General features: G+C 42.0%; 1 protein-coding gene across 1 annotated transcript; it reads left to right on the top strand.

The window, feature by feature from the left end:
• The first annotated feature begins 19 nt into the window (after positions 1–19).
• Positions 20–26,339, top strand: tshr (thyroid stimulating hormone receptor). The gene is made up of 10 exons (XM_080883596.1): positions 20–440; positions 7,451–7,522; positions 8,318–8,392; positions 12,742–12,816; positions 14,152–14,226; positions 14,688–14,765; positions 15,350–15,418; positions 19,706–19,783; positions 23,435–23,623; positions 23,983–26,339. The coding sequence occupies exons 1-10, from the start codon at positions 271–273 to the stop codon at positions 25,436–25,438; spliced, it is 2,337 nt and encodes a 778-aa protein (XP_080739722.1). The 5' UTR covers positions 20–270; the 3' UTR covers positions 25,439–26,339.
• Positions 26,340–27,989: the final 1,650 nt, after the last annotated feature.

The following is a 27,989-nucleotide window of genomic DNA, read 5'->3' as shown; positions in this document are numbered from 1 at the left end:
CTCCAGCAGCTGAAGAGAACCTCCAAACCCACCAGAGCCGCAGCTGCCCGTCCTACAGCATCCCCAGCTTCACAGAAAACTCCTGTGGCCCGGTAAAGCAAACTGTGCACAACAGTGCAGTGCAGCTCCACTTGGTCACTCTAAGGATTATTCATGAAAAACAGCAAACAGCACAGGCTATTAGGGACAGCTTGACTCAAACTGGTAGATTTCTTTGTGGCTGTGGACTTCAGGGGGACTACCATCGAAACCCAACACTTGCCAGTCAGCATGCAGGTGATAACGTGCGCATTGTTTACGCTCGTCACCCTCCCTATCAGCACTGCATCTGAGGCTGACTCCTGCCCTGCCGTCTGCGAGTGCTCCGAGTGGAAGACTCTCACTATCTCCTGCTTTGACATTGATATTCTCCCCAGGTTCCCAGCGAGCACGGAGACGCTGTAAGTAGGCGTTCAAAACGCGTCTGTGAAAGTAATCCTGCTGTTTTTGTTTTTTTTCTTCCAAGCACTGTGAATGTAAAGTGTTCCTAACCCCGAGGAAAAATCATTATAATAGCATGAATATTCCAAAGTGCACCCAGGGGATCCTGAGACTGTCTATGTTGTTAAGTAGTTATTCTTTCATTTTCAAGGTGTCGTTTTTGTCTGTTATAGCATTACTGTGATCTGCAGTTGTCTGTGTCACTTGTATTTGACTATTTGTTATTGTAAAGCCTTAAAACATATGAAAAAGAACACTGATATTTTCATTTTTCATGGAGATGCATTTAACAATTACAAGATTAATTGTGAAATAATATGACCCCAGTTTAGTAGGTTTTATTTAAAACGACTCAGTTAAGCCACCTTTATAACCTGAAACTATACAAATAATATAAACAGAACATTTCAAAACACGAGTGAAAACCTCTCTTGGTTTTATATTAAAAGTTCATGCTAATCAGTTTTAATGTAATATTTGTTTTTTACACTCTGTCTTAAAATAATCACATCTGCACTGGAATATTTGGAAATCACCTTTATGGCTGGATCTCTATTTGCTGACTAGGCTATATGTATACCACATCGAGTGTGCCTTTGTCCATAGTTTATTTTATTTTGCTCTGGTAAATCAGCTGTAGGACTTTTCGAGATAGGAAGAAGAAAGAAATAATCTTGACACCAACGTCTGAGGAGGGTTTGAGCTACCAAGGTACTGACAGCTTTCAGGTTAGGGTCCTGTATGTGAGACCACTGCATGGCACAAATGTACTGCAGACACCAGAGATGCTCTTTGGTGATAAGAAATGTTTTAACAATCAATAACAGGCTCATATTTCCTCACATAATTTTTTTCACTTTCTGCTTTGACCTCTAAAATGTGCTTCTGTGTGTATCTTGTATTAATTTACAGTGCTAAACCGCCACTGATGATGGTATCATCAATGACAAGAATACTGCTAAAAGCCAACATTCACTCACTTGTTTTCATTTTGCAAAGACAGTGTTTCCTCTAGCATCACTGCCAGCTCAGGCTGCAACTAATCATCATTTTCATTATCAATTTTCTGCGCACTGCTTTTTCTAAAGCTTGTCTTGTCTGTGAAATGGGAAATAAAAGTGGAGTTTACTCCTAATATTTTCTCAGAGACCAATGTGACATCTTTAAATATCTTGCTTTGTCTGGGAAAGTCCTAGTTTAGGAGGGAAATGAAGCAAAGCAAAGTTACACTAAAAGCTTTATAGTTTGTTGCAATCATGTGCTGACTGTAAAAAGTTAAAATATAAATAAATAAATAAACTAAAAGTACAATAGTCATCTTGTTATCTGAGACCCCAACAAAATCTGTCCTGGGAGCCAATGATGTAATTCGTAAGGATCACCTCTGAAAAATGTAGCAGGGCTTTTACATTTCCCAAACTGCTTAAGTAGAGGGTGAAAATTATGCAATAGAGAGCGACCCGTTTGCTGTGGCCTTGACTGATGGAAACACATGCCCCTCAGATGGACTCCATCGCAGATGTGGAAACACTGGAAACATCAGAAAGGGTATTTCCACTGAAATCAGCAAACAGTAACGTTTAATTGTACACGATGTACAGCACTTTAGTAATGACCTGGAACATAACCAAGTGGGCATTTTTTTTTTAAATATAATAATATGCCAGAAACATCAACGGAGAAACATGGTGCTCAAAGAATCTTTGAGATAATTCTGCAACAGCAAAGTGGCAACAGCTTTTTATCACCTTATTTTGGGGTAAAGTCAGAATAACTTTTTAGCAGTTTTAATAAGATTTGACAAGTGATTCTATCCAGGTAGCAACTCCGACCTGGTAAAAACTGAAAGAAAACATTAGTTTAATTAAAAACTTTAAAAAAAACTACCTCGTTTGTAGAAGGACTTGCGCTGTACTTCAACAGTTACTATACCTAATACTTAATAATGACTTAATATACTTTACTGTGCTGTAGGTTATTACTTTGAATGCTTACTATGATTGTCATTTTTGAAGTTTTGGTCTCACAGGTCAGTCGGCTAAAATTCAACAACACTGATGTACTCTCTTTGTCTACCACACGTGTTTGGGCAAGCAAATTATTAGAATGTGTCCACTATCATCATACACAAATCTTTTTCTTCTTTTTTCACCCCAGTACTCGCTATATAAATATAATTCTTATCTCCTTCAGTTTCATGCTAATTCTAGCATCTATTGCCATTGTTAGTATGGAAATGTTAGCATTTAGGGTAAAGCAGCCTGGTTAAACACACCTTCTCAGAGTTCTTATCATTTCATGATGGACTTGAAAAATCCACATTTTCTAGTAAGCTATGATATAAACGGTGATATTTACACCTTATAATTTGGTTATTGATTTGATATTTTAAACTGTTCCTCTTCCAACTATCCCTGATGTAGTGTTCACTAAAGCCCAGGAGAAGGCTCTGCGCTGTGCCGTGATAATCCCCATTCCTCACTTCCAGTTACTAGAGCGTCCCTCCATCTCAAAATTCCAAATACTTTGCATTGCCTTCATCAGCACCCATCACATAAAATTACCTCCCCGTCACTGCTTCAATTCATATGTCCACGTGAATCGATGTCCTCAATGTTCTTCACATTCTTGTTCAGTTTGCCCAGCCTAGCACTGCCAGCGCTCCTGATAAAAATATCTGCCAAATAAGCCCAAAATACACCGGGTATTGAGCGGGATGTTCCAGCAGATGAGGTGTGATAAAGTTAGATTTTCCTATAGCCTAGACAAACACAGAGGAACAAATCCCCCCCAATGCCCTCGTCAGGCCAATACTGTCCACTTTTTGCGACTCCAACTAGGTCCAGCTCTGCGTTTATTTTGGCCTTTCACCTCGTGGCTGCTGCCAGAGATGTCTTTCACCATTTGGTTTTCCTTAGAAACTGTCGTGATAGAAATTCAGGAGTTAGACCAATACCATTTACTACATATGTTGCCATTATAACAATGTTTTAATAAGGGATGGTACTTATTAAAAATTTGTATTCATTTTAGGGTCAAAACTCAGTTCAAAGCACTCACATTACATGATTTTGAACTGGGAAATTGAAAGTTAAGAATTAAATATTCGTATATGCTTTTTGAAGCATAAAAGAGCTTAATGCCAGGAAATGTAGCTTAAAAGCAGAGGCCAAAATAGAGCTTTTGTACGGTTTATACAACTAAACCATATCATTATTCATATTATTAATATTTTACAGTCTTACGTTATAATTGATGAACCTTTGAACTGCTGGTTTGCAGACCTTTATTTTACTGGACAGAGTTAAGCTGAAGTCGCTGGGGTATTAATTTAGCCATACAATCTGTTCATCTCTGCCAGAAAGCAATCGAGTGTGTTACTTACTCTTCTCAAGCTTTCCTTTGAGACATTTGTGAAGCTGTGAGCTATGACCTTTTATAAAATGTCCCATTGTGGGTAAAAGCCTTGAAGCTTTCTGTGCTAATTTAGCCATTAGCACAAGAGTTTGGTTAAAGATTTTAAAGATAGTTTTGTGCGGGACAACGTGTAAAAGTTCCCACAAAACGAAATGGGACTGCAAAGCAGCCGTCTGAGTGTGTGTGTGTGCGAGAGTGCACATGTGGATACTTGGAGTTTAGAGTGCTTTGTGTGTGGAGGTTACTCCGTGTGCCACCGGGACTCTGAGAGGTGGAAAGGAAAAGCACAGGCGTGCTGAGAAGCCTGCCTAGCGTGACACCCGCCTGCGTCTGGACGTTGCATTCAAATACAATATTTACCTTTTACAGCACATTTTGCAAACACCCCAAGAGTTCCATTTGCGAATAATTAAGAGGGAAAAACACTTCAATGGAAACGCAGCAGTTCCAGTTCTTCAGAAACCTCAGATTTTTTTTTTTTGATCAGAGTTTAAACATGTGACAAGTCAACGTCTAATAAAACAGCCCCTCACAGTGAAATCCTAATGCCGTTTGCTGAATGGTAACAGATGAGCACCCTGATTAATGCAAGAGGAGAAAAAGCAGGATGTTGAACGTGATGAGATGCGATTAATGGAAACACTGACAATTTACTAGCCATTCATTTCTACCAATGGGTCATGCAGTGGAAATTGTTAGTGGTGCATTAATTTCTGCACGTGTTTATGAGAAAACAAATCACTTTTTTAACAGCGCTTCTATACGTGTCTATTGCAAGACACGACTGAACAAGTAAATGTCAGAAAGCAAGTGTGCAGTGGACACTCTTGCGTTTTTATGGAACTTTTATTTTTTTAAACGATTCCATCTGGAGAAAGGTTTGTAGCACAATATGTAACAGAGCCTCTCTACCAGCCAACGCACAAAATTAAAGAGAGCTCATAGTAAACACAGCTATGTTGTCAATCGGGCGCTGACACCACTGTGAATTATGTGGCCTCTCCCCACTTCAAAGTCAATTCCCAGCCTGTTTGTTTTTTAGGTTTTCTATCCAAAATGACAAATTGGGGTAGTAATTCTCTCCTTAAGCCCTTCAAGATGGCCTCACCGGTCTTCTCCCTGTACTCCTGAGGGAAAATGCATTCTGGTTGGAGTGTGGCGGTGAAACTGCGTGGTTCTGAGCGGGGTGTTTGGTGTCAGGGTCTGCTCTGTGTCGCTGTGTTTGTTTGAGTTTGTCAGAGTGCGTGCAGAGTGCCGTGCGCCCGTGTTTGCAGACTGACAACCCCGCTCCACGTGCGAGCGTGATGCGGACTCATCGGCCAAATCTCAGCCTCTGAATTAGTCTTTTGTTCCCCTGATGAACCAAAGGTGCGTGAAGATGCTGGCTTTGGCTGAGTCATGTTCTTTTCCCCAAATGCTTGCGTACACTGTTGCTAGTTGAATCAGGATGTGGTGGAACAAACTCTAAATGTGCATCCCATGAGCCTGGAATATAACATGACAGCAACACATGTGGATACCATCTTAATCCCATTCCTCTATTATTATGTTATGATTCCGAAGTCCACCGCAATAAAGTCTCCAGCAAGGAAAGAAATAACACTTTTTATTTGCAAGGTCGTGTGTCCTTAAAGAAAAGGTTGAACATTTTAGATGATGCCCTGGTGTAAAGATTTAATGATTATTATCACTCATTTATTTCCTATGAAGTAGCGAATTAGTTGATTAATGTCAAAAAGGCTAAACTGCACTTTTTAATAACACATTTCATTTACTAGCACATGTCAACACATTTCTTGTTTCGCAAAAAATGACAACACCCTATCTATTAATGTGCGTGGTTTTTTTTTACATTTTTTTTATATATATTGTTGTTCGATGTTCCTGGACATAGCCACCGCCCATTTCGTAGTTTTGTTTAAGCCCCAGTCACATAAGGCTAGCGAGCAGTGGGCGACCCCCTGACAATCACTTTGCCGTTTAAATGTTTTGGCGTTTACTGATTGCTGAAGGTTGCAAAGAGTTTGTCTTGCCAGGTGGTCTCAACTGGTCGCTAGGTAGTCACCAACTGGTTCCTCAAAATATTTTTTGTATACTTTCTCAATAAATCTAGCCTGCTTGATGAGGTACATCGTGACAGGATGACACGTCCCCTCTGAAGAGTCTCAAAAAGATATGTGCAACCAACATCCATACCAGCACATAGCTTTCTTGTAACGAATTGATGGTTCCATGGTGTAATGGTTAGCACTCTGGCCTTTGAATCTAGCAATCTGAGTTCTAGTCTCAGTGGGACCTGCTTTGTCTGATTGTGTATGTGATGGATTTGAGTTCAGTCTGGGTAAATTGTTGTAGGTAGGCATCCATGCACTGACGTTTAAGTAGAACCATGCAAGATGTTTCGCCATGAATGTTTAAAGATACTTCTTTAATAGGCTAATCATCTTCTGGCTAAAGCCTAAAGGCTAAAGTTTATGAATCAAAAAAAAAAGAGAGAGAGAACAAAATTCCCATAATCCCATTCTGAAATTATTTCTTATTTTGAAATATTTTCTTTTAGTGTTTTAAATTTCATTTAAAAGATTCTCTCTTTTACAAAATTAAAAATATATATATATTTAAAATGGTTCAGATTCCATTATTTTCCCCATAACATAAAAATTGTTTAACCGTTAGCTATTCTTCCACGTGAATCACATACCTTACCAGCTTTTTTTAGTTCTCAGTCTTGGTCTTTTATTTCCTAAGAACTTTCCACCTGTTTTCTTCTCCTTCATGACAACTTACCCATTAAATCTCCTGAACTCTAATGTCTCGCACACTACACTTTCTGAAACATCATAAACACACCCAGACATTGTTTGATTTGGTTGCCAGCTTACATTCATGTCCTTGTTTTCCTTTCTGTTCCTTCAGGGGGGATCTGTTTCCCCATTATCTTCAGAGAAAGATTTCATCTTTTTCTCTTTTTTTCCGGAGACCCGCTAGTATTTGGACTTTGTGATATTGCTTTCTTTCCCTCATTGCCTGTACTGTTTGTTTCCTTCTTTCTTTCAACTGAAATGTGAATATGTAAATAAACTGCTATTTTGGGAAATGCACTCCTGACTTTGCTGCTGACAGAAGATGGGATGGAGGGAATAGAAAGGGATAGCAGATGAGCATCTCTTTTGTGTATAGTTAGCTAAGTGTCAATACTGGAAAAAATAGAGAAAGACTTCTCTGACTTTTATCACAGGTAACAAAACCACCTTTAAATCACTTGTCCATTATATCTTCTATCATTTGTTTAGTCTGCAAAACAACTGAAGTGTAAAAATAACCACTAAACCAGGCTTTTTCCTTACATCTCTAATCTTTATGCTAAGCTAATTTGAGCTAACTTAGCTTAGCAAAGTGACGTGCTGGCTCTGGCTACTTACTGTAATGTCATTAAATGTAATCTAATCATACAATTACAAAAGAAATTACAAGTAAAATTGGAATTAAACTTTTTTGTGACAAATTAAATATTCATCATTATGGGGTTTTTTGTTTGTTTGTTGTTAACCAGGTGGCTTTTTGAGACCCGTCTATCATCTGTGCCAGCGGATGCCTTTGCCAACGTGGTCAACATCTCAAGAATGTGAGTGCAGGTTATTCCCCTCACACCCAGCCACCCCTTTCCCTTTTGTCTCTCACTCAAGCAGACGATATGCTCTCTGTTTAGTGTCACCGCTGGCTTCTAATCAGAGCTGGAAGAGCTAATGCGTTCCTGCAATAGGAATGTTTCTCCTTCCACCACAGCAGGGCTTGGACATGGCCTAGGTATTCCAGCAGAGATTTTTGGGTGTAGAGGTGGAGTTTTTGTGCTGAGGTAAAATATACACTTGAGCCTTGATCCTCAGCTGCTGAGTTCCACATCTGCGTCCAAGTCATGCATAAAGAGAGACGGATGTGTGGAGGAGAGGTTTTCTATAAGCCTGAACCACACAAAAGTGCACACGGCCAGCATTTCGACTGACTCTGAACAGGCAGACTTCAGGACAGAAAATCAATAAAATGTCAATTATATTTTCAGATACACAGAGGTGTGTTTTATCAAGTAACTCATAATAACTGTAAAAAAGTAAGTGATTATTTTCAGAGCATGCAGCCGAGTGACTGATGACTAAGTAATGTATATGCGAGGGGCATGCCTGTAAAATTACCCACGACTTTGGAGGCTTTACACAAGGTGGACTTATAAATTCAGGAAAGACTTTCAGGCTTTAGGATGATTTTTGGAGCCACAAACTCATTTGTGAAAACATGTCTTATGTTTCCCCCCTCCTAACACGACCACAGTACCTTCATTCTTTAAAGTCATGTGCTACAAAGAAGTCGTTTATGTTTATATTACACAGACAATTTGTCCGATAGCTTTGTTTATTTCTCGTAGATATATATCTGTGGACATGACGCTGCAGAGGCTGGAGAAGCACTCGTTTTACAGCCTGAGGAAAATTACCCACATGTGAGTAACTAAAGGAAAAGGGCACACTCTTTATTGATCTTTATTGATCAAGCTGTTCCATTTGCTCTCTCTCGGGAGAAAAAACTGCTTAATTTTGAACCTTGCCAGCAGCAAATGAAAGCAGGGAAAGACAGGAGCTTATTTCTCCCTTTCACACTGCTCGCCACTTGTAATCAGAGCGCTTTTGCCAGTTCATGAGGCTAAAGAAATAACCCTGTTGTGGGAATACTAAATGCAGATTAGATAAACAATTCAATTCAATGAAATAACTCATTATCTTGGATGTATTTGGTGAGCTACTACTGAGTTCGCTCTAATAAGATGTTAGAGCAGAGAGGCTAAACAGCAGCCAGTGTTTGGCTTCTCTGCTCTTTTTCTTCATGCTCCAGCTCTCGTTGAAGCAGCTCAGGGGAAAAAGTCTAGCAAGGTGCACTCTATTCTCAATTATGGGATAGAGATTTATGGCTGAGTGTCTTGCGTGGACCACACACTTTCCAGCAGAACACCTCCCAGCACTTCATATATTACTGCAAGACTTCCTGCTCATGTGAATGATTTGTTCCAAGGTATAGCATCCTGTAACACAGGAGCTTGTGCACATGCCAATTTGTTTCCACTCTTAAAAAACGCGGGCGTGTGCAGTCGTTTGAGACGGAAATTATGATTAACAGCTAGAAAAGTTAATTCGACATGATTTGGATGTCTTTTCTATCCGAGTTCTTTCCTTATTAGCTGTTGAAATCCAGATATCAAAACACAGACAGAAGTAATAATTCAAGCTGCTAGCTGAGGGTTGTATGTGTGTTCTGGGGGTGTATTTTGGATCTCTGGGGCCTATTTGCCGCTGATTGGTGTGGTGTAGTGCCATCCATAAGATAATAGCATCTCTCTCAGGTTTCCTTCAGGGTCAGACACAAATTAATGCTCTGCTTCCTGTTGGCTGCTTGAGGCCGACAGCAGCTGTGGATCAAGGACTTGCCATTGGAGCTAAGAATTCAGAGGGGGTTGGATAAAGTTTCCCTTGTGCCACCATAACATGAAACTACCAGTGCGATGAATACTTGGTTTTTTAGGGAGGTAAAAATGTTGAAATCTCTCAACGCTACACTCGAACTATACGGCTCATATGTAAACTTTCACGCTGCTTCAGTCTGGATATGACTTTTTTATGAAAGTGTAAACTCTTGTTTGGCACAAAGAAAACACAGGTCTTTACCACATAAAGGCTAAAGCTGTGCTAATCAGTATTTTTATTTGAACTATGGTCTGAACTCACTGAACTGGAATTCTTTAGCTCACTGCTCTGGCTCATCGTGTGCCTCATGTACAGCTACAGAACTGTGCAAAAGTCCCGAGCCATCCTTCATTCCTTTATGTTTTGGTTCCAAGGAGCAGGACTTTGTTGTAATTTTTAATAGTGTCTTGAGCAATAGTTCTTCAAGCTTTCTTTCAGTGCCTTTCTTTGGACATTGGCTGCTTTTTAAATAATTTTCAGTCCAGTCCTTGTACCTATGAAATAATTCAAGCATAGGCACCTAACTTAAGGGATAAACCTGTGCTGTGTCTACACATAACAGACTTAGCAAGGAAGTCTACGGAGCTTGGAAAGAAAAGCGTCTGGACTTCTTTCAGTTGCTTGAAGACGTTTCACCTCTCATTGAAGAAGCTCCACATTGGAGAAACCAAACAGCCACTTCATAAGCGCATGGCACAACACAGAAGAGCCACCTCCACAGGACAAGACTCGACTGTCCATCTGCATCTTAAGGATAAAGGACACTCTTTCGAGGATGCCAATGTTCACATTTTGGACAGAGAGGACAGATGGTTTGAAAGAGGAGTGAAAGAAGCCATTTATGTCCACTGTGAGTGACCATCTTTGAACAGACATCTTCCCAGACACCTTAACGCCCACTCACATCCTGGGCCCTGATAGGGTGGGGCCAGGGTTTCACAATGAGCTCACCCGAAACCCTGGCTGATTGTGACCTACACCCTTTTTCACACCTTGGCTCATGTGATTAGGTAGGGGATCATTAGGGGGTCCTTTGTCCCTCTTGGGGGGTGGGGTACTACTACAGGGCTTAAATCTGGGACTCTCCACTATTTGACCCCATAACTGAAGAAGCTTCTTGGATGAGAGGTGAAACGTCTTCAAGCAATTTAAAGAAGTCCAGACGGCTTCCTTTCCAAGCTCCTTAGACTACGATGACCTGGATGACTGAGAACCTTCACAGACACTCAGCAAGGAAGTGATTTTAAATTGTATCTTTGTTACTAGCAGCCTGTCAGAAAAATGTTTCATTTGTTCTCATTTCTTTAGCTGAATCTATGAAAAATGTCTGATGGGCATAAAATAGTATGTTCCCACCAACAAGGGAATATCCAATGAAAACATGGCACATCCTGGCATAGTGTATCTTTAAGAATGTAAGGAACTGGGGCAAATGGAGTACAAAGAAAGTGGCAGGCCCAAAACGCTTTTACAGCTGATGAACAGCATCTGAAAGTCATGTCCTTAAGAAAACAGCAAAGACCTGACCCAGGACCTGAGAGATACATCTGGCCCTTCAGCTGTCAGCGAATCTACTGTTCGCCAAAGCCTCATTAGAAATAATCTCAGTGGAAGGGTGGCTGTCAAGAAGCCATTCTGAAGGAGGGGAAACATGGAGAAAATGAGGCGCTATGCCAAATTACACAAGAACTAGACTGAAAATCAAAGAATTCCTCTCCTGACTTGAAATTGTCAAGTCAGGAGAGGAACAGCACTGACTGTCTGCAACCATCTGTGAACACGGTGGAGGCTCTGTCATGGTTCAGGGCTGCATTTCAGCCTGTGTGGATCCTCACAGGTGTCATCGGGGTTTGATACTCCATGACAGTTATCCCAAACACTCTGCCAAAGCAGCCAAAGCATACCTAAATATAACAACACACAATGGAAGACTATCAGTCGTGGACAAAGTCTGAGCCTCAATATTATTTAAGCAGTGAGGGATCATTTTGATTTTGCCTTATATACTGTTTTTATATTTACATTTGCACATGTAAATAAATCACTACACCTATTTCCCATTTTCCTAGCAAAATATAAAGAAAGGAGGTGTGGCTGTACAGCATAAGACATAGAGAAACACAGATGGTATAATCAGGTCTGTACCATGATTGAGTATTTTTGATCCCCGAAGTCTGGCTTGTTCGACCAGTGTATGAACTGCATGCCATGACTGAGCACAGTTTAAAGGGTGGGCTAGAGTGCAGTATGCATCCTTCAGTCTGGGGTTAAGAAAAGCCAGGGGGAAGAGCAGCGGGGGAAATTCTGGGAACCAAAGAACAGAATACAAGTGAATAAAAAAAAACATTTTGTCAGTGTATTGCAGGTTAACTGAGAAATTACGGTGATAATTTGTAAATGTAGTATTTATAGTTTGTGCTGGTGCCCCCAAGTGGCCAAAAAAAAAAAAAAAAATCAATGTGTTTGTCAGTGACCAGAATAACACCTCTTTCTCTTCTCTTGGCTTAAAATGTCATTTTCTCCGTGTGTCCTTTATTTTTATGTACAGGGCAGAGCTGTTTCCTCTCTGTCATGATTGTGCCGTTTACCTTGGCTATGTAAACCCAGTTCTAGTTTTTACTTAGGCTCGATGCAACAGCGCAAATTGCACGGTTGACATCACCCGCCAAAGACAAAGAAAAGAGGACCACCCACAGAAACACAAACTTGATCGACCAGTAATCCAAGTAAAAAGAAATCAAATCCCGACCCCGATTTTGGAGTTCAAAGGATAATAAGAAAGACTCCGACTCTTCAGCTTACCTGGTTTCCTCGCCCCACTGAAATGCTGCCACTCATCAGTTTAGTAGCCAACTTAACAGACTATGGAAAAGTTGTATTTGCTTATTTAACTGCCTCCGATATTTTGCTGTAAGCCCCGAGTTTCTACACAACAGCACTGGGAAGATGAACCTCATCTACCCGGGAACTTTAAATGAGGTTTGCCAGGCGTGTGAAGAAAGGCCAGGATACACGTTCCAGATCACCTCATGGCCTCAGACAGCAGTGAGAAGAGTTCAGTGCAGCACAGGGCGCACCAGAGTAAACACACTAATGAAACACTAATTGGACTTTACTTCCGATCCTGGCTGTCTGCACCAAGTTTCCCTTCTCTTGCTCACTGCATCCACCTTGCTCTGTTCCCTCGGCAGGTCTGAAGATTGTAAAGCGCGTGTGTTTCTGAATCATCATGGCGTCGACACACCTTCGTTTTCTACCTATGCTCTGCATTCGTTTGGATTCAAAGGTGAGCACATTGGCAGCAGCTGACACCTCTCCGTGTTTGCTCTTTCAGTGAGATTCGGAACGCGAAAAGTCTGACCTACATTGACCCAGAAGCCTTTAAACATCTCCCAGAGCTCAAGTACCTGTAAGTACTTTTAGAACAGGTCTTTAAAAACGTCAACATTAGAGTGAAGTCAAAACATGAGGGGGGGGATCAGTCAAGACATTTTTCCTTTCAGGAGGCCAACGTTTAGCAGTTTGACATGATGTCTTTACTCATGGTTAGCTTCTGTTAAAAAGCCCATTGCCTCTACTTGGCTATTAAAAGCTTATATTTTAAGGACTGTTTATATTAAATGATACAGTCTGTCTTTTCTTTCCTCTCACTTTATGATGCATTTATAATGAATTCAGCAGAGAGTCAATAATGAGAGTAGCATGCATTGCACTTTTAAAGTGGACGTATAATGGTTTTCTTTATTTTCTGTCATACATAGCAGACTAGTGAAAGCTCACATGGCCCAAATGTTCAAATAATGAGGTTTGCACCTGTCACAGTAATCCCTGCGAGGTCAGGGTGCTCTAAACACTGTCTCACAGGGTTGTTTTCTGCTCTTGGCGCTGACATCAGTGAGAGTGGATATCTAAAATATGATCATCTCAGGCACACAGCCCTGTTTGTATTAAAATCACGGATAGTATAAAAGATGGACACAGCTACTGTGACTCCACCAATTGGTTTCTGAAGTCACGTGTTTCCACCATCAGCATTTTCATTGCAGAAAGCAGGAACGTCTGACTGTGAAACTGCACGCTCATTGGCTAATTACTTGTGATTGACAACTCATGCACCAATAAGCGTGTGGCTTCATACCTCAGATAATCTTATATTTTGAATGACTGAAATTTACGAAACAGATGTAACTTTTTATCAATGTTAAAAAAATGTAACCAGTAAGTGTCAGAATAACAAGGTTAGATCCACTTCAAAGATAAGGTGACTGATGCCGGCCAACAGCAGCTAACAGTGGAAAGGTTCCCAATATCCTCAACATCCTGTCATCGAAGTGAGTCACTCATCGTTTCGTATCCTTTCACAAGTTTTACAGCCTCCTCCTGAGCAAACAGACATATTGACAGTCGAGGTAAACAGTGGACATCTAGTGATGAGATTTTACACACTGTAACTTTAAGGCATTTCCACATTGGCATCGTTTTTCTGACCCAGAAGCTACATCAGTGTTTTATACTGTCTGTAGTTTCAGTCTGTGGGTAGTGAGGGGCAGTTAGCTTAAAGACAGGGAGCTAAAATGAGCCGTTTCAGACAGAGAGTAAAATAAATGGTTTCACCAAAGCACAAAAATCTAGTATCAAGGATGCAAAAACACTATTAGAGCCCAGGAAGTGGATAACGAGCATAGTAGGTCCCCTTTAAAGGTGATCAATTACTGATGAATGTAACCTTCTCTGTGCCATTCAGGGGGATTTTCAATACTGGCCTCACTTTCTTCCCTGATTTGAGCAACATCCATTCTAACGACATGAACTTCATCCTGTAAGTTGCTTCTTAAAACTCCTACTTTGAACATCAACACAACTGATTACTATAATATGGTAAATCAATAAGACTTGGAAGGATACTTGGCCATTATCATCTCCTCTCTTTGCTACATTGTTGACAGAATAATGTAGTGTTTTTATTCTGAAAAGTTAGCATCTCATGGTTCGTGGTTATTGTTTGTGTGTCAAAGCAGACAGAATGAAAAGACTGATAATGCTCCTTTGTACTTCACAAAACAAGGCTGGGCAAGTCATTTGGAACACAACAGTCTCATCTCTCTTTGTCCTCACCCACTCAGTCAGCTCCTTTATTTCCTAAATCTAATTTTCCTACCCAGCTGTAACACTTGCGAAACAATCATCAACACCACATTTCTCCCCATGCCTCTTTCCAGTGAAAGGCATTTATTTACAACACCACTTCATTTCCTGCCCGTTCTCCGTCTTCCTTTGCAGGGAAATTGTTGATCAGCCCTACATCACCGAGATCCCAGCCAACGCGTTCTGTGGCATCACCAGCGAAGTGCTGACAGTGTGAGCTATATGAACCGCACTCACAGGGGGGACCACACGCAGATGCACATATATGCTTTGTATTAAAAAAGCTCAATCGCACACCTGATGCAAATCCATATTAATATGTTACGCTTGCATGTAGCTTATAGAAGAAAAACTGTAACATTGTTTTCACCCAACCAAAAACCTTAAAATAGCCACCAGAGGAAATGGGGGCCGTGCAAAATGACCTCACTTTAAAAACATGTCCTCACCCCGACCTCACTCGAGCTGACAAAGATAGCAAAAACAAGCACAACGGGACAATCACTCTCACCCACCACTGACGGGCAATCACATGCATGCGGTTGGATTTGGGAATGAGGGAAGTGAGGTAAATGTTGGGTTTAAGAACCGCTAAATTGCACGGACAGACAAGTCTCACCATAAAAAGTGAAACAAGTAGGCCCCACTCATCTGTCACTGGTGCAGAGGAGCGGATGAAGGATCAACATGTGGAAAGTATTTTCATTCACCAGCTTGGTTATTAAACCGAAGGAGACAAGTCCTGATGAGTGCCTTCTCCTTTTTTCTCGATGTTACTATTTATTGCTTTGTTCCAGGATGCTGTATGGAAACGGCTTCAGATCCATACGACATCATGCCTTCAACGGGACAAAGTTAGATCAAGTGTAAGTATTTCTGGCGACTGAACACCACACTGAAGTAAAACTGGTATGACTGGTTATAGAGCTGGGAATTTTGGGAAATGTGCTTTTTTTCCCCCCATGCCTTCCAGACTTTAATGGTGAATGGTAAGGTAAATATGAAGCTACAGCCAACGCAGTAAAGAACGGAAAGAGTAAGAAGGAAACAGCTTGTCTGCCAGGTTTTAAATCTAAACTGTCCCATTTAAACTTTATAAAAGCTGAAGAGAAACAACAACACTGGTACTGTTTCATTTGTTCCCTTCTGTTTCCAGCCTTTAGGCCAAATTCAAGATAACCAGCTGCTGGCTTGAGCTTCACTGGCACCTGTTTGGGGAGAGTGTAGTTTTTGCCCCTACGTATTCTAGTTTTTACTACTTTTGAGGAGGATACACTCGCTGCATGTGTGTGATAGTAACTGCTCAAAAAGTCAGGGTTGGTACTGTGAGACAGATGCTCCTCAGCGCAGCGTCTCTCTTAGTGCAGTATTTCTTTTTTAACCTTTCCATGTGAAATGCACATTTCAAAATAAAAGAAAATACAGCCTTTGTCTCATCTCGATATTTCCATCTCTTCTGCTTGTACTGAAGGGACTTTTGCGAATGATACCTTTAATTTCATTGCTTAGCAACAAGCTCCACCAGCAGCAGTATCTCCTTATCAGACACAACTCATCTGAACCTGTCAGGCTGATTTCCAGGTGCCTCCACACTGTTGTTTTGTTTTTTGTTTTTTTGAAAATATTTTTATTGAAAAAGAAAACAACAGTACTTGCAGTTACCGAAATACAATCAACCTTTCTTCATTTTCCTAAGTAAATAAACTTATATATATATATATATATATATGAAAAAAAACAACGCATTCTAAAACAAAGACAAAATTTTTTCAAGTTTTAAAAAAAACATGACATCTTTAAGCCGCCGGGAAATAGTAGGATACTTAACAGACTTCCAATGCAACAATATTAGACGTCTCGCTAGTAGGGATGTGAAGGCAATAATGTCCTTTTGTGTGGAATCAAGTGTAAGCGAGCGAACAGGAATCCCAAATACAGCAATCAGAGGACAAGGATGAAGAGTTGCCCCAAGAACAGTTGACATAATAGCAAAATACCCGGTCCAGAAACCTTGTAGCTCAGGACACAGAAAAAGCATGTGGCTAAGGTGACAAGGAGAACCGTGGCATTTATCACATTTATTTTCCACTTCTGGATACAATTCAGAAAGTCTAGACTTAGAGAAATGCACCCTGTGTATGACCTTAAATTGAATAAGTCCAAGACGAGCGCAGGAGGTGGAAGATCGTACCCTCGCTATAGCCTGTTCCCAAGACTCCTCATGTATTCGAATTCCTAGTTCTCCTTCCCATGTACGCTAAAGCTTAACATTAGAGTGGTTACTAAAAGACAGAATAGCATCATAGGGTTTCAAAATGGTTCCTCTGTGATGAGGAACAAATGATAACGTAGTTTCCCACTGCTGTTCTGGAGGTAAAGAGGGGAAATTTGGGAAACACTTGGCAACAAAATTTCGAATTTGAAAATAGCGAAACAAATGGGTAATAGGGAGATTATAATGAGAAGACAACTTGGGAAAACTATTGAAAACACCATCCACATATAAATGTTTGAACTGTTTTATACCCTTGTCACACCACACTGAGAATGTCGAGTCCAAAAGTGAAGGGGGAAACAAATGGTTGTCGCTTAGAGGACCCGAGGAAGACGGCATTACAAAATTAAAGTGAAACTAGATTTTGAGTGTGTTAAGAACCACCTGATTATCAGTGTACAGAGAGGGTTTTACGGCTAAAGAGGAATAGAGCAAAGTTGTTGTTGTTTTTTAACTCCTTCCAAGAAGTGTTTAGCTGAAGCAGCTCTCACATTAGTTTCTCCTGCTAGTTTTTGTTTTCATCAGGTGGCTTTATGTGGTTTTCACCACACAAAGTGATCAGTTTAAACTCTTTGAAAAAGTCTATCCTGGGTGCTGGTTTATCTCGCTGGGATGAGCAGGCGACCATGTGCCGCATGTCTTCCTCTCTCCCTCTGCTTTCCTGTCACTCTTCACAGATTGTCATCCTCCTCACTCTTAGTCAGGGCCTTTTATGTGCACTGATATAGTAAACTGGAGTTGTATTTATTAATATCTGTGCTGCTACAGTAATAATGTTCACACCACAGTGCCATGTGTCATGGTGAGACATTGAAACGACAGCAGGAAATCACTCAATCCTGCACGCACAGCATGACTGAATGTTAGCGTCTCACAGGAAACAGAGACGATGACTGAAACGGTTACATGAACATGTCCATCTGAGATAATATCCTGAAAAAAAGATGTTTTGTTGAATGTGCACTTTTCTTAAGGTTAGCCATCATCTGCTTTCTAAGTGAACCCCTCATTAAATGAGAAGAACAATTTAACAAGAAAAACTTTTAGAGAGAGTGGGGTTCTTCCCTGGACCCTGGTTGTCCTGGCTGGTGTCCTTCCGGGGCTTTGGGTCTGTTCGCTGTGCCTTGGCTCCTGTGGTGCTGTGGGCTCCTCTTCCTGGCTGTCTGGGCCCTGCTGGGTCTCAGTGGGCCTTCCTGCATGTTTCGGGCTCGACACCCTGGTGTCCACTGCAGCTTGGTGTTCCCTGTATGTTTTGGTCCTCTGGGGTGTCTGGGCTCCTGATTTAGGTGGCCTTATTCGGAGTGGGGATGTCCTCACAGCATGGAGCACCACAATGCATGCTGTTGTTTTCTCTTAGTTCTCTGTTCTTGCTCGAGGGTTTTGGTTTCTGGATTTCATTGTGCTGCATTTGGTTTTCTTTGAAGGTAGATGGTTTTTGGGTGGGATGTTGGTGAGGACTTTGCACACATGTTCACAAGAGGGGAAAAAGGCCTTAAGATGTATCTGAAGAATACAAGGTGACGGATGTCTCAACCTGTAGCTGGTGGCGCATATGACATCATCATCATCATCTGTTCCACCTGTCAGCACTTTACTGAAGCCCAAAGAAAGAAAAACAACGAAACAAAGGGGTGTGGGTTTGGACCTTAGATGTGATGGTTAAAGGGTTAAAAGGTCTAGGAATTCATTAATGCTGATAGATAACCAAACACCCCTAACTCTGTGTTAGACCTCTGTGTTTACACAGAGTTAACAGGCACTGGAAACACTGGAACGCCACCAGCCATCCAACCCACTGGGTTGGATGAACAGCTGTTAGGCAAAGAAACAACAGTGATTACTTAAATTATTACTAAAATATTGAGAAGCTAAAGAAACCTTCTTAACTCTGACCAACAAAGCAAAAAAAACCTTTTCCCATCACTTTCAGACGCTATCACACTGAATAATCAAAACAATGATTTAAAAGTCTTTTTTAGCGTATCTGTGTAACTATCTGTCACTGGGGCCCTGAAACAGTTTATTGGCCCTCTATTTTCCCACAAATTAGATTATGCAGCATTTTGCCTGGGTTTAACACTTTCTGACATCTGGGATGTCTATTTCCTTACCCAAACTTGCGCTACAGAAGGATCATAGTTGGGCCTTCTCATATGCACTCAAAAAGTCCAGCTCTTGATTAGCAAGGAGGAGCTCTCACGGGGAAATATGTTTCCAAATATGTCTTTCAGGAAGTCTGCATTAAGAGTGGCCTTCTCCCAAATACTCGGTGACACGAGTCCTCAGGCTTGTAGAAATCTATTTCATGCTCCTGCATTCAATAACCTCATAAATCACCGAGCAGAGAAAAGGTAACAATATCGCCTTTTCCCTCCTTGTCGCAACATGTTTTCTGCTTTTCACCTCTGGTCCAGAATCCTGCATAGTCAGGATATGAGATATTAATGATATTAATCTAAGACCCCTCTCCTCTTTTACAACACCTACACTCAAGTCCACGTCCTTATAACAGCCCAATTAAGCCATTGGTCGGTAACTAGTGAGTCTTACCACACGGGTGTTTGTGTTGGCGCCTGATCTGCGCTGAGGGGAGAACTGATCCCAGCACAGCCTGACCAAGACAAACACATCCCTCACATGTCTATTATCCTTATTAGATTTAAGGGATTCAGGGAGATGTGCACAAGGGTGAGAAGTAGGTACCGTCAAACCGTATACTTTCGAATTTGAATCAACAATGCAAGTGAGACGTTTTCTGTGATGTTTTGACCCTAAAGACAAGAGAAATATGACCCCGCACCTCACCTTTGTCAGTCTGACTTCAACGTGCAGGTTTTCTTTCTCTCGAAAAAACGTAATTTTGTGCTTTCCTGTCCAGCGACCTTCACAGGAATAAGTATTTAACCGAGATGGATGACAGATGTTTTGCGGGAACCATCAGCGGCCCCATTCTCCTGTGAGTACCTGAAAATTTGAGCCACTCTCATCAACTCCTTGTACTTCTACACACTTATATATATATTTTTTATTATTGCATAATATTTTATTGCATATTGATAACATAGACTGTATATAAAAGATGGACATGACGTCAGCCATTTATTTCTGGTCTCCAGCAGCCCTGTTTTTAAAGCAGCCTCACCTCTACCTTTAAGCCTTACATCACTCCCACCCCTGCAGTTGTTGCTAAAGTGGAAATGAGGTGTTTATAAACTCCCAGAGTTGATTCTGTTCATCTGGACGTAGAGTTTCATCACTCATCCAAGTGACTTTTTCAGTCTGAAATCTTTTTGGGATTTCCTTACCTGAATGATTGAGCATGTTTTGACTTCTTCTCTGTTCCTGTGTTAGCGCTGATGTAGAGGTTTTATCTGCCACCTGCACCATAACGATGAGCATAAATGGAATCAAAGCGACCACGCTGCAGGCATACTGGGGACTTCAGAGAGCTGTGCATAAACAAATACCTGCAAATCACAATGAACTAAATCAGTGTTGTCAAGTAGATGGGGCCAAAATTCCTCTACAGCAATGTGAAAGACTCACAAAGTCATACAGAAAATGGTTACCTTTCATTTTTAAAGGTGATTCTACCAGCTCCTGAATCGTAGCGTCTACGTAGGTTTTCACACTTTTCTTCTGTTTCTGGGTAAATAAGGACACAACCTGAAACTTTTAGAACTGGCGATAATGTTAACAGACCTCTCTGCACTGAATCATACTTGTTATTAATCTCTGCACTTTCGGTTTTATATGGCTGTAGGTTTTAAAACATGAAAAGACAGAACAGAACAAAGATTAGAAAACACACCCACAGCAAACCGTTTTGAGGGATATTTAGCACCAGAGATGTAATCTGATTACTTTTTTCAAGTAACGAGTAAAGTAAGGGATTACTATTGCAAAAACGGTAATTAGATTACCGTTACTTTCCCGTAGGAACGCTGCGTTACTGCGTTACTAAAACCGTGATATTTTTTGCGAGAATGTCTCACGACAGTGACGTAAGCGAGTGCGACGTTCGTGACAGCAGCTGTGTGCAGATCAACAGTGGATCATATATCGAGTGCAGAGAGAGTATGAGCGTGCAGCGTTTAAAGCGTGGAAGTACTGACCTTACTTTGAGTTTGATTCCATAAAAAGTGACAAAAACATTAGTGTCCGCTGTGCGTGGGAAGAAAACTTCTTTTTACAGCGAAAAAAACCCCTAAACTTCCAACAAGCACCGAGTAGCTACGACGTAATGGGAAACTCACAGAGAAACTCGCGGATTCTTCCACTGACCGCGGCACACCTGCACCAGGGTAAACCTCCGCCTACCCCACTCCTGCTTTACAGGTGAAAATAGAGCAACAGGACCGCTGAGTCTTTGACTTTATTTATTTTCTGCTGTGTTTTACTTGCATCTATTTGAAAGACTGAGTGTAAACACAAAAAAACATTTATTTTATGTGTTGGAATGTGCAGAAAATAGCTTTAAATGTTAAACTAATTTATTCAAGTCAGAGAATGTTGCAGATAATTAAATTTTTGCTTGATGCATAAAGTTAAAAGATTAAAACTAATAAAACAAGTTAAAAAAAAGAGACTTTTCCATTTGATTACATTTTGTATGATGGATTATGCAGAAAAAGTAGAATTGGGCTGAAAGATCTATCGCTTTATCACCTACTCAGGTTGTAAATCGTGTTTTTAAAAAGTAACTAAGTAACTAAGTAATTAATTACTTTTGAAAATAAGTAATCAGTAAAGTAACGGGATTACTTTTTTGGGGAGGTAATCAGTAATTAGTTACTGATTACTTTTTTCAAGTAACTTGACCAACACTGTTTAGCACTAGCCCTGTTTAGGAAGTTACTGACGGTAAGTCCAGTTAGAGTTCAGCAATGTGCTCGTTCACAGTGTGTGGACTAGATGAGACATGTCTGTGAAACAGGACAGAGGAAAAATCCTTCCTCCACAGCTGCGCCTTTCACCAGGAAACCTGACACGCATTGTGTGCGAGCATGTGATGGAGAGACTTCCGACGTTTCTCCGATACCGTTTTCTTTTTTGCTGTGACCTCATATATAAGGACATTTGATGCAAACACCTTTAACCACAGCTATCCGGTTGCTGTTGTGGCTCGGCTCTAGCTGCTAAGTGTCTGCTAAGGTAAACTGGTTTTGTGTGCAGGTATTCTTCCTCTATTCCACTGAGGAACATGTCCTGAGTTAGGTCACCTCCATGAGGTCATGAGCGAAACATCTGGAAATGACAAAATCGGACCAACACTCTCAGGGTCTGCGCTCCTCTTTTGTTATTGTTTCCTTTTCTTAAAACGGCGTTTCACAACGAGCCCCACGAGAGAGACCAGAGGACAGAGAGGAGCGGAGAGCAAACGGGACTAAAAAAAGAACAAATGAACTCTTAGAAAACATCTGATTTAATTAAATGAATTGATGACTTGGAGCAATGTAGGGTTAGGAAACTACAGCAAAGCGGAGCTTGGACTCTACTTGGCCCGTGGAGGGAGGGGGGGGCGTGTGCGGCACTGTAGGTTGGAATGTCCTGATAACAGGATCACGCAGGATGTTGGTGAAATTGTCAATTCCCTGGACGTCTTCATCCCGAGGAGGTTGAGCTGGCTTTGGCATGACAGCTGAGTGCGAGAAATACCGCGTGTAATTACTTAAAGATGATGGGCTAAGGAGTTCACTCCAGGAAACAGATGCAGGGTGTTGTTTAATCCATCCGTGAGCTCGCTGGTCTCATCATGTCTAGCTTTTTTTCTGGGTTGCTCAAAGTATGTCTGTTCCAAAGTCTGGACTTGAAAGTCGCCGAGTGTTGTTCTTTCACTTTGTGAGATTAAAGTATTGTGCTTGGTATTATTTTAGCATGCTTATGTTATGGGATACAGAGTTTTTTACCTGCATGTTATCAGCTGTATCACGGACGTAGCCTCATTTGCAGCCTCTGAGCTCATAATGTCTTATTTGGTAATTCCATTTTCAAAGTGTTATCCAAGACGCGGCTGCATCACCTCTTGAGTAACCTCATAGCCCCACAGATGTGTGGGATTTTTGTGGGGGAAAACAATGTTTAAATCCCATATTTTCCACAGACTGTGGACCTAATGTAAATTCCAGCAAAGAAAAGCAGCAGCAGAGTGGAAATATAGCAAATATTTGAGATATCGAAGGTACCTTTGAAAACAGAGCCCACCATTGGGCAAGAGCATTTGTTTGGCCTTCTCCCCAACTGTTTCTGAATCGTCTGTGCTGTGTGACTGACTTGCATCCCGCACACTCTCCCATCATGACCAGTCTGCCACTAATAAGGTCAAAAATCTAGATCTATGGCGATCCCTTCGATACACCCAAGTGTTAAATCTCCTCTGTAAGCCTCTTTGCAACCCACCTACACCTTAGTTCCTCCTTTTCATGTCATGTCTGTTGTAATCAGTGTCAAATCTTTTGTCTTGCTGCTTATTTCTCCATCTTGTGCATGTGGAAAGCTGAGGAGGTCCGAGAAGATAACGTGCCAACAAATATAAATTACTGCAGGTGGAAATAACCATTTTCTTTTGGCCAAAATTGAGGTCTTTTATTCCCCACCTGTCTTTCAGAGACGTGTCCCAAACAGGGATCACCTCCCTGCCAACCACAGGGATGGACTCTGTCCGGGAGCTGAAGGCACGTGATGCCTGGGCCCTCAAGAAACTGCCACCCATCAAGACCTTTAAGCACCTCACCGTCGCCAACCTGACATACCCGAGCCACTGCTGCGGCTTCAAAAACCTTAAAAAGAAGCGAGGGTGCGTTTGTCAGTTCTTCTTTTTTGTAGCTGGTGGAGTGTAGAAGGCAGCATGAAAAATGTAGTCCTTGAATTTCGTGTATTTGGATGATCCGCCACAGCGTGCGGCAGCAGCTGCACTTGCATGATGTAGATGTTGGCAGGGATTGAATCAACTCTCCTGACGTGTTTACCTATAATTCATTACAGTGCTTCCATAATTAGTGTCACTCACTGCTGTTATTGTAGGAACGAGGTCGAGCCAGACTAGTAATGGCTCTCAAAACAGGATTCCCTTTTCCTTCAAGTGGATATAAAGATGACTGCATCATTATTTTATGGGCTCAATGTTCTGTGCGTTTGTCTGCATGTGTTTTTCAGCTTTTTGGAGTACATCATCTGCAACCTTACTGCTTTGTATGACCAGCATCAAAAGCGCTCCGTGGGGCCCCTGCGCATGCCGTCCCTCCAGGAGGACAGTGTTGTGGAAACACTCCCGGACCGGGAGCTAAAAGACGGGGATCACAGAGAGGCCCAGCAAGATTGGAAGAGCGGTGACGTCCACGGCAGCCTGCACTACCACGCCTACTTTGGAGGCCACCCAGATGAGGATGTGGGTTTCGGAGAGACCCTAAAGAACCCCCAGGAGGACAACAGTCAGGAGTTTGACAGTCGTTACGACTATGTGGTGTGCGAGGAGGGAGAGGAGGTGGCGTGCGCACCGGCGCCCGATGAGTTCAATCCTTGTGAGGACATAATGGGTTTTGGCTTCCTGCGGGTGTCTGTGTGGTTTGTGAGCTTGCTGGCTGTTCTGGGAAATGTGGTGGTGCTCCTGGTGCTCCTCACCAGCCACTACAAGCTCTCAGTCTCCCGGTTCCTCATGTGTCACCTGGCCTTTGCAGATCTGTGCATGGGGATTTACCTGCTGCTCATCGCCTCTGTAGACCTCCATACGCGGGCCGAATACTTCAACCACGCCATAGACTGGCAGACGGGCCCCGGCTGTGGACTTGCTGGGTTTTTCACAGTCTTCGCCAGCGAGCTGTCCGTCTACACCTTGACGGCGATCACTCTGGAGAGGTGGTACGCCATCACCTTTGCCATGCGGCTGGATCGCAAGCTGCACCTGCACCACGCAGCGGCTGTCATGCTAGGCGGCTGGGTCTTCTGCATCCTCCTGGCCTTGCTCCCACTGGTCGGCGTGAGCAGTTACCAGAAGGTCAGCATCTGCCTCCCCATGGACACCGAGTCCGCAGCGGCTCAGATCTACATCATGTCAGTGCTCGTCCTCAACATCTTAGCATTTTTCATCATCTGTGCTTGTTACTTCAAGATCTACTGCACGGTGCATAACCCTCACTACCACTCCGGATCCAAGGATACCAACATTGCCAAGCGCATGGCTGTCCTCATCTTCACTGACTTCTTGTGCATGGCACCAATTTCCTTCTACGCCATATCAGCCGTGCTGGACCGGCCGCTCATCACCGTGTCCAACTCCAAGATTTTATTGGTGCTCTTCTACCCGCTCAATTCCTGTGCCAACCCGTTCCTCTATGCCATCTTCACTAAAGCCTTCAGGGGAGACATATTCATCCTTCTCAGTAAGGTGGGCCTGTGTCAGCAGCGAGCACAGCTGTTCAGAGGCCAGACGGTCTCGTCAAAGGGCAGCAGCGGGACATCTCAGATAAGGAGAGACAAGGATAAAAGTCGCAAAGGAGGGAGCATAGGCCAGGAAGAAGTGCCTATCCACCTGAAAAGGTCCGCAGGACATACCTCCCACCAAGCAATCAGCCAACAGAAGAATCCCGAAGAGAGCCAGAGGTTGGACACATGAGGCCGGCTCAAGGCAGTAACATAAGACAGGCTCAGGTGAGAGAGGAGAGACCTTGAAGTGTTGGGATATTTAACAGACAGCTCCAGCATCCTGTATCTGCTTCAGCTTTCAGGCTGAGTTCAGCTGTTTTCACAATTTCGCCTGTGATGATTTTATGGTTCCAGTTGTTGGAGAATATCAAGTGTCACGGAAATACGAGCCTGACTTCATCTCACTTATAGTCCTTTGCAGAATAGAGATCATTTTAAGGGAAAAATGGCAGGATTAACACTCATTTATATGTTTTCAGTATCTTAATTATACTTTGAGGCTGATACCAAATGTGTGGCACAGTCTGGCACTGAGACAGGCAAATATTACTCATTATCTGACGTACTTCAGCTTCCAGTGACACGAAGCTTTTTCTGAGGAACTCTGTTTATATGTGATTATCGTGTTCAAGGACAGCCTGCTGGCTCAGTGCCGTTCAGTGGAAACTAAACCCAGGATGTAAAAAAACGTATTTTCAAATCCATTGTATTAATACCTCTGTATATACTATAAATATATGATTTAGAACAGAACACATAGCCTATTGCTATTTTTTTGCATTTCTTGTCTAACTACATTTGGTGATTACAGTAATTTACTGTGATGTTGGAAAGTTTTTTTTACAAAAAGTGCATTTATTTGCATATGCCAACAACAAACTGATGTATCACTTAATTAGATTTATAAAATATCTGTTTACTTTTGCTCCATGTGTGATTTACTTTAACTTTATCAAATGTTCGGTCGCTAACTCGTTCAGAAACCCACTCCAAAAAACTAACATCTCACATCGAACCATGCGATCCAAAAACAAGACCTATTTGGATTATTGGCAGTTTCTGCAAATCACACAGTGGTGTGTTAATCACTAATGCATACTGTTAAAGCTGTGTGTCTCCTTTGGTTGTTTTTTTCCAGCGTTATCGTGGTATTTTTCCATCCCTGTGTGGAAACCAGTGACTTCTACAATCAGCGGGGAGCTTAAAGCTAGCATACCTGAGACCCATGTGAACTTCTGTGATGCTGAGCTGTTAGGCATTAAAGGAAACCTTCTGCTAATAGTGGCTAAACATCAGGTTAGCATTTCCTCTCCTGAGTGACTTTAGAGATGAACAGGGCGAGTGGGGATTAGTTCACATCTTTTTCTTTAAAAAAAATAAAATACATTTTGCATCCATATTTGTCTTGAAGATATTCGATCAGATTGCTGCAATTTGTGTCAGCATGGAAAATATAGTGCAACATTCCCAACTTTGTATCACTCTAAACCTCACAAACTGGAATGGTCTCTACTTTCAAAGTCGGGAAAATTAAGAGTGGCATCCGCTGACTGCGTTCCAGACCTCGCTTGGCGGTGAATTTCCGAACGGACGGGACATCATTTTCAGTTGAACGTTTTCCACGGCTTCAGGTCCATCTCTTCCAATCACGTATTAACAGCGAGCCAGTCTGGACCCTTCAGATGCAAAGCACTCTGGAGCTGGAGCACGATGGGCCTGGCTGCCTTCATGAGAGGACGTCTCCGCTGCCAGCTAGTGTTAACTCACTGTTCACGAGTGTGTGCACGACAAGACTGATAAAAATCAAAGTCTATGCACATTTGCGTAGGTGTCTGGGTGCACACAAAGCGACTGGTGGTAGTGGCATATACCTGCAGAATCCAGCATTTTCCCGAATGATTACATGGAATTTTACAGACTTGCAGGTACGGTCATGGCCCAAGTAATAGGCCGAGCCAAGCAAACTGAATGAGACCGTGAAATGGATTTATTTTGATATTCTTCTTCTAGCTGGGTCTCAGGCCTGCCTCATCATTCCTCTCCCAGTATTACAAATAAACTCATCTCCAAGCCGTTCCTCAAATAAGCAGGCCCGTCCCCGACGATGCACCTCGATAACACCGGATTAGGTTGCCAAACTCAAATAGAGTGGGAAAAGGAGTCGTGAACAGAGGGACTGACGAGGTCAAAGCCTACGAGTATGCATCCAGTGTTTGGTTGTGGAAACAAAAAGAAATCTCTTGCATTTTTGGCGTCATTCCTTTCGTTGGCCCGGTCAACGTGGATGGCCCTCTTAAAGAGTCAAGTTCCTCTGTCTCCTGGAGAGCTCTTGAATGATGACCAGAGCGAACTGCAGGGTTTTAGTCAGTGAAAACATTCATTCTTCTGTTGTTCTGCAGGTGGTTTCACTCATCAGGAAATGAGTTTCATATTTAGGATCTACAACCTTTGCAGACACTTGAGTTAAACCAGGAAAGAAAAATGGCTCCAAGCCTTCAACAAAATACATTCTAATACTTTATACACAGGATGATGTGACAAGTGCTACTCTATACTACTGATAGTAAACCTTAGTTATTGTGCAGGTGTGTATGGAAGGCAATTTAGAACATGTGTCTACTTTGGATCAATTATTTCTAATAAACTGGAAATTGTTTTTATTGAGAAAGTTCCTGCTGACAGGCGACGTTTCAAATTACAGCTGTTGCCGTGTGAAGATGATCCTAAACCAGAAATACATG

Source organism: Rhamphochromis sp. 'chilingali' (assembly GCF_963969265.1).
Source record: "Rhamphochromis sp. 'chilingali' genome assembly, chromosome: 5".
Lineage (NCBI taxonomy): Eukaryota > Metazoa > Chordata > Actinopteri > Cichliformes > Cichlidae > Rhamphochromis > Rhamphochromis sp. 'chilingali'.
Note: the sequence above shows the minus strand (reverse complement) of the source record. Positions and strands in the feature narration are given on the sequence as shown.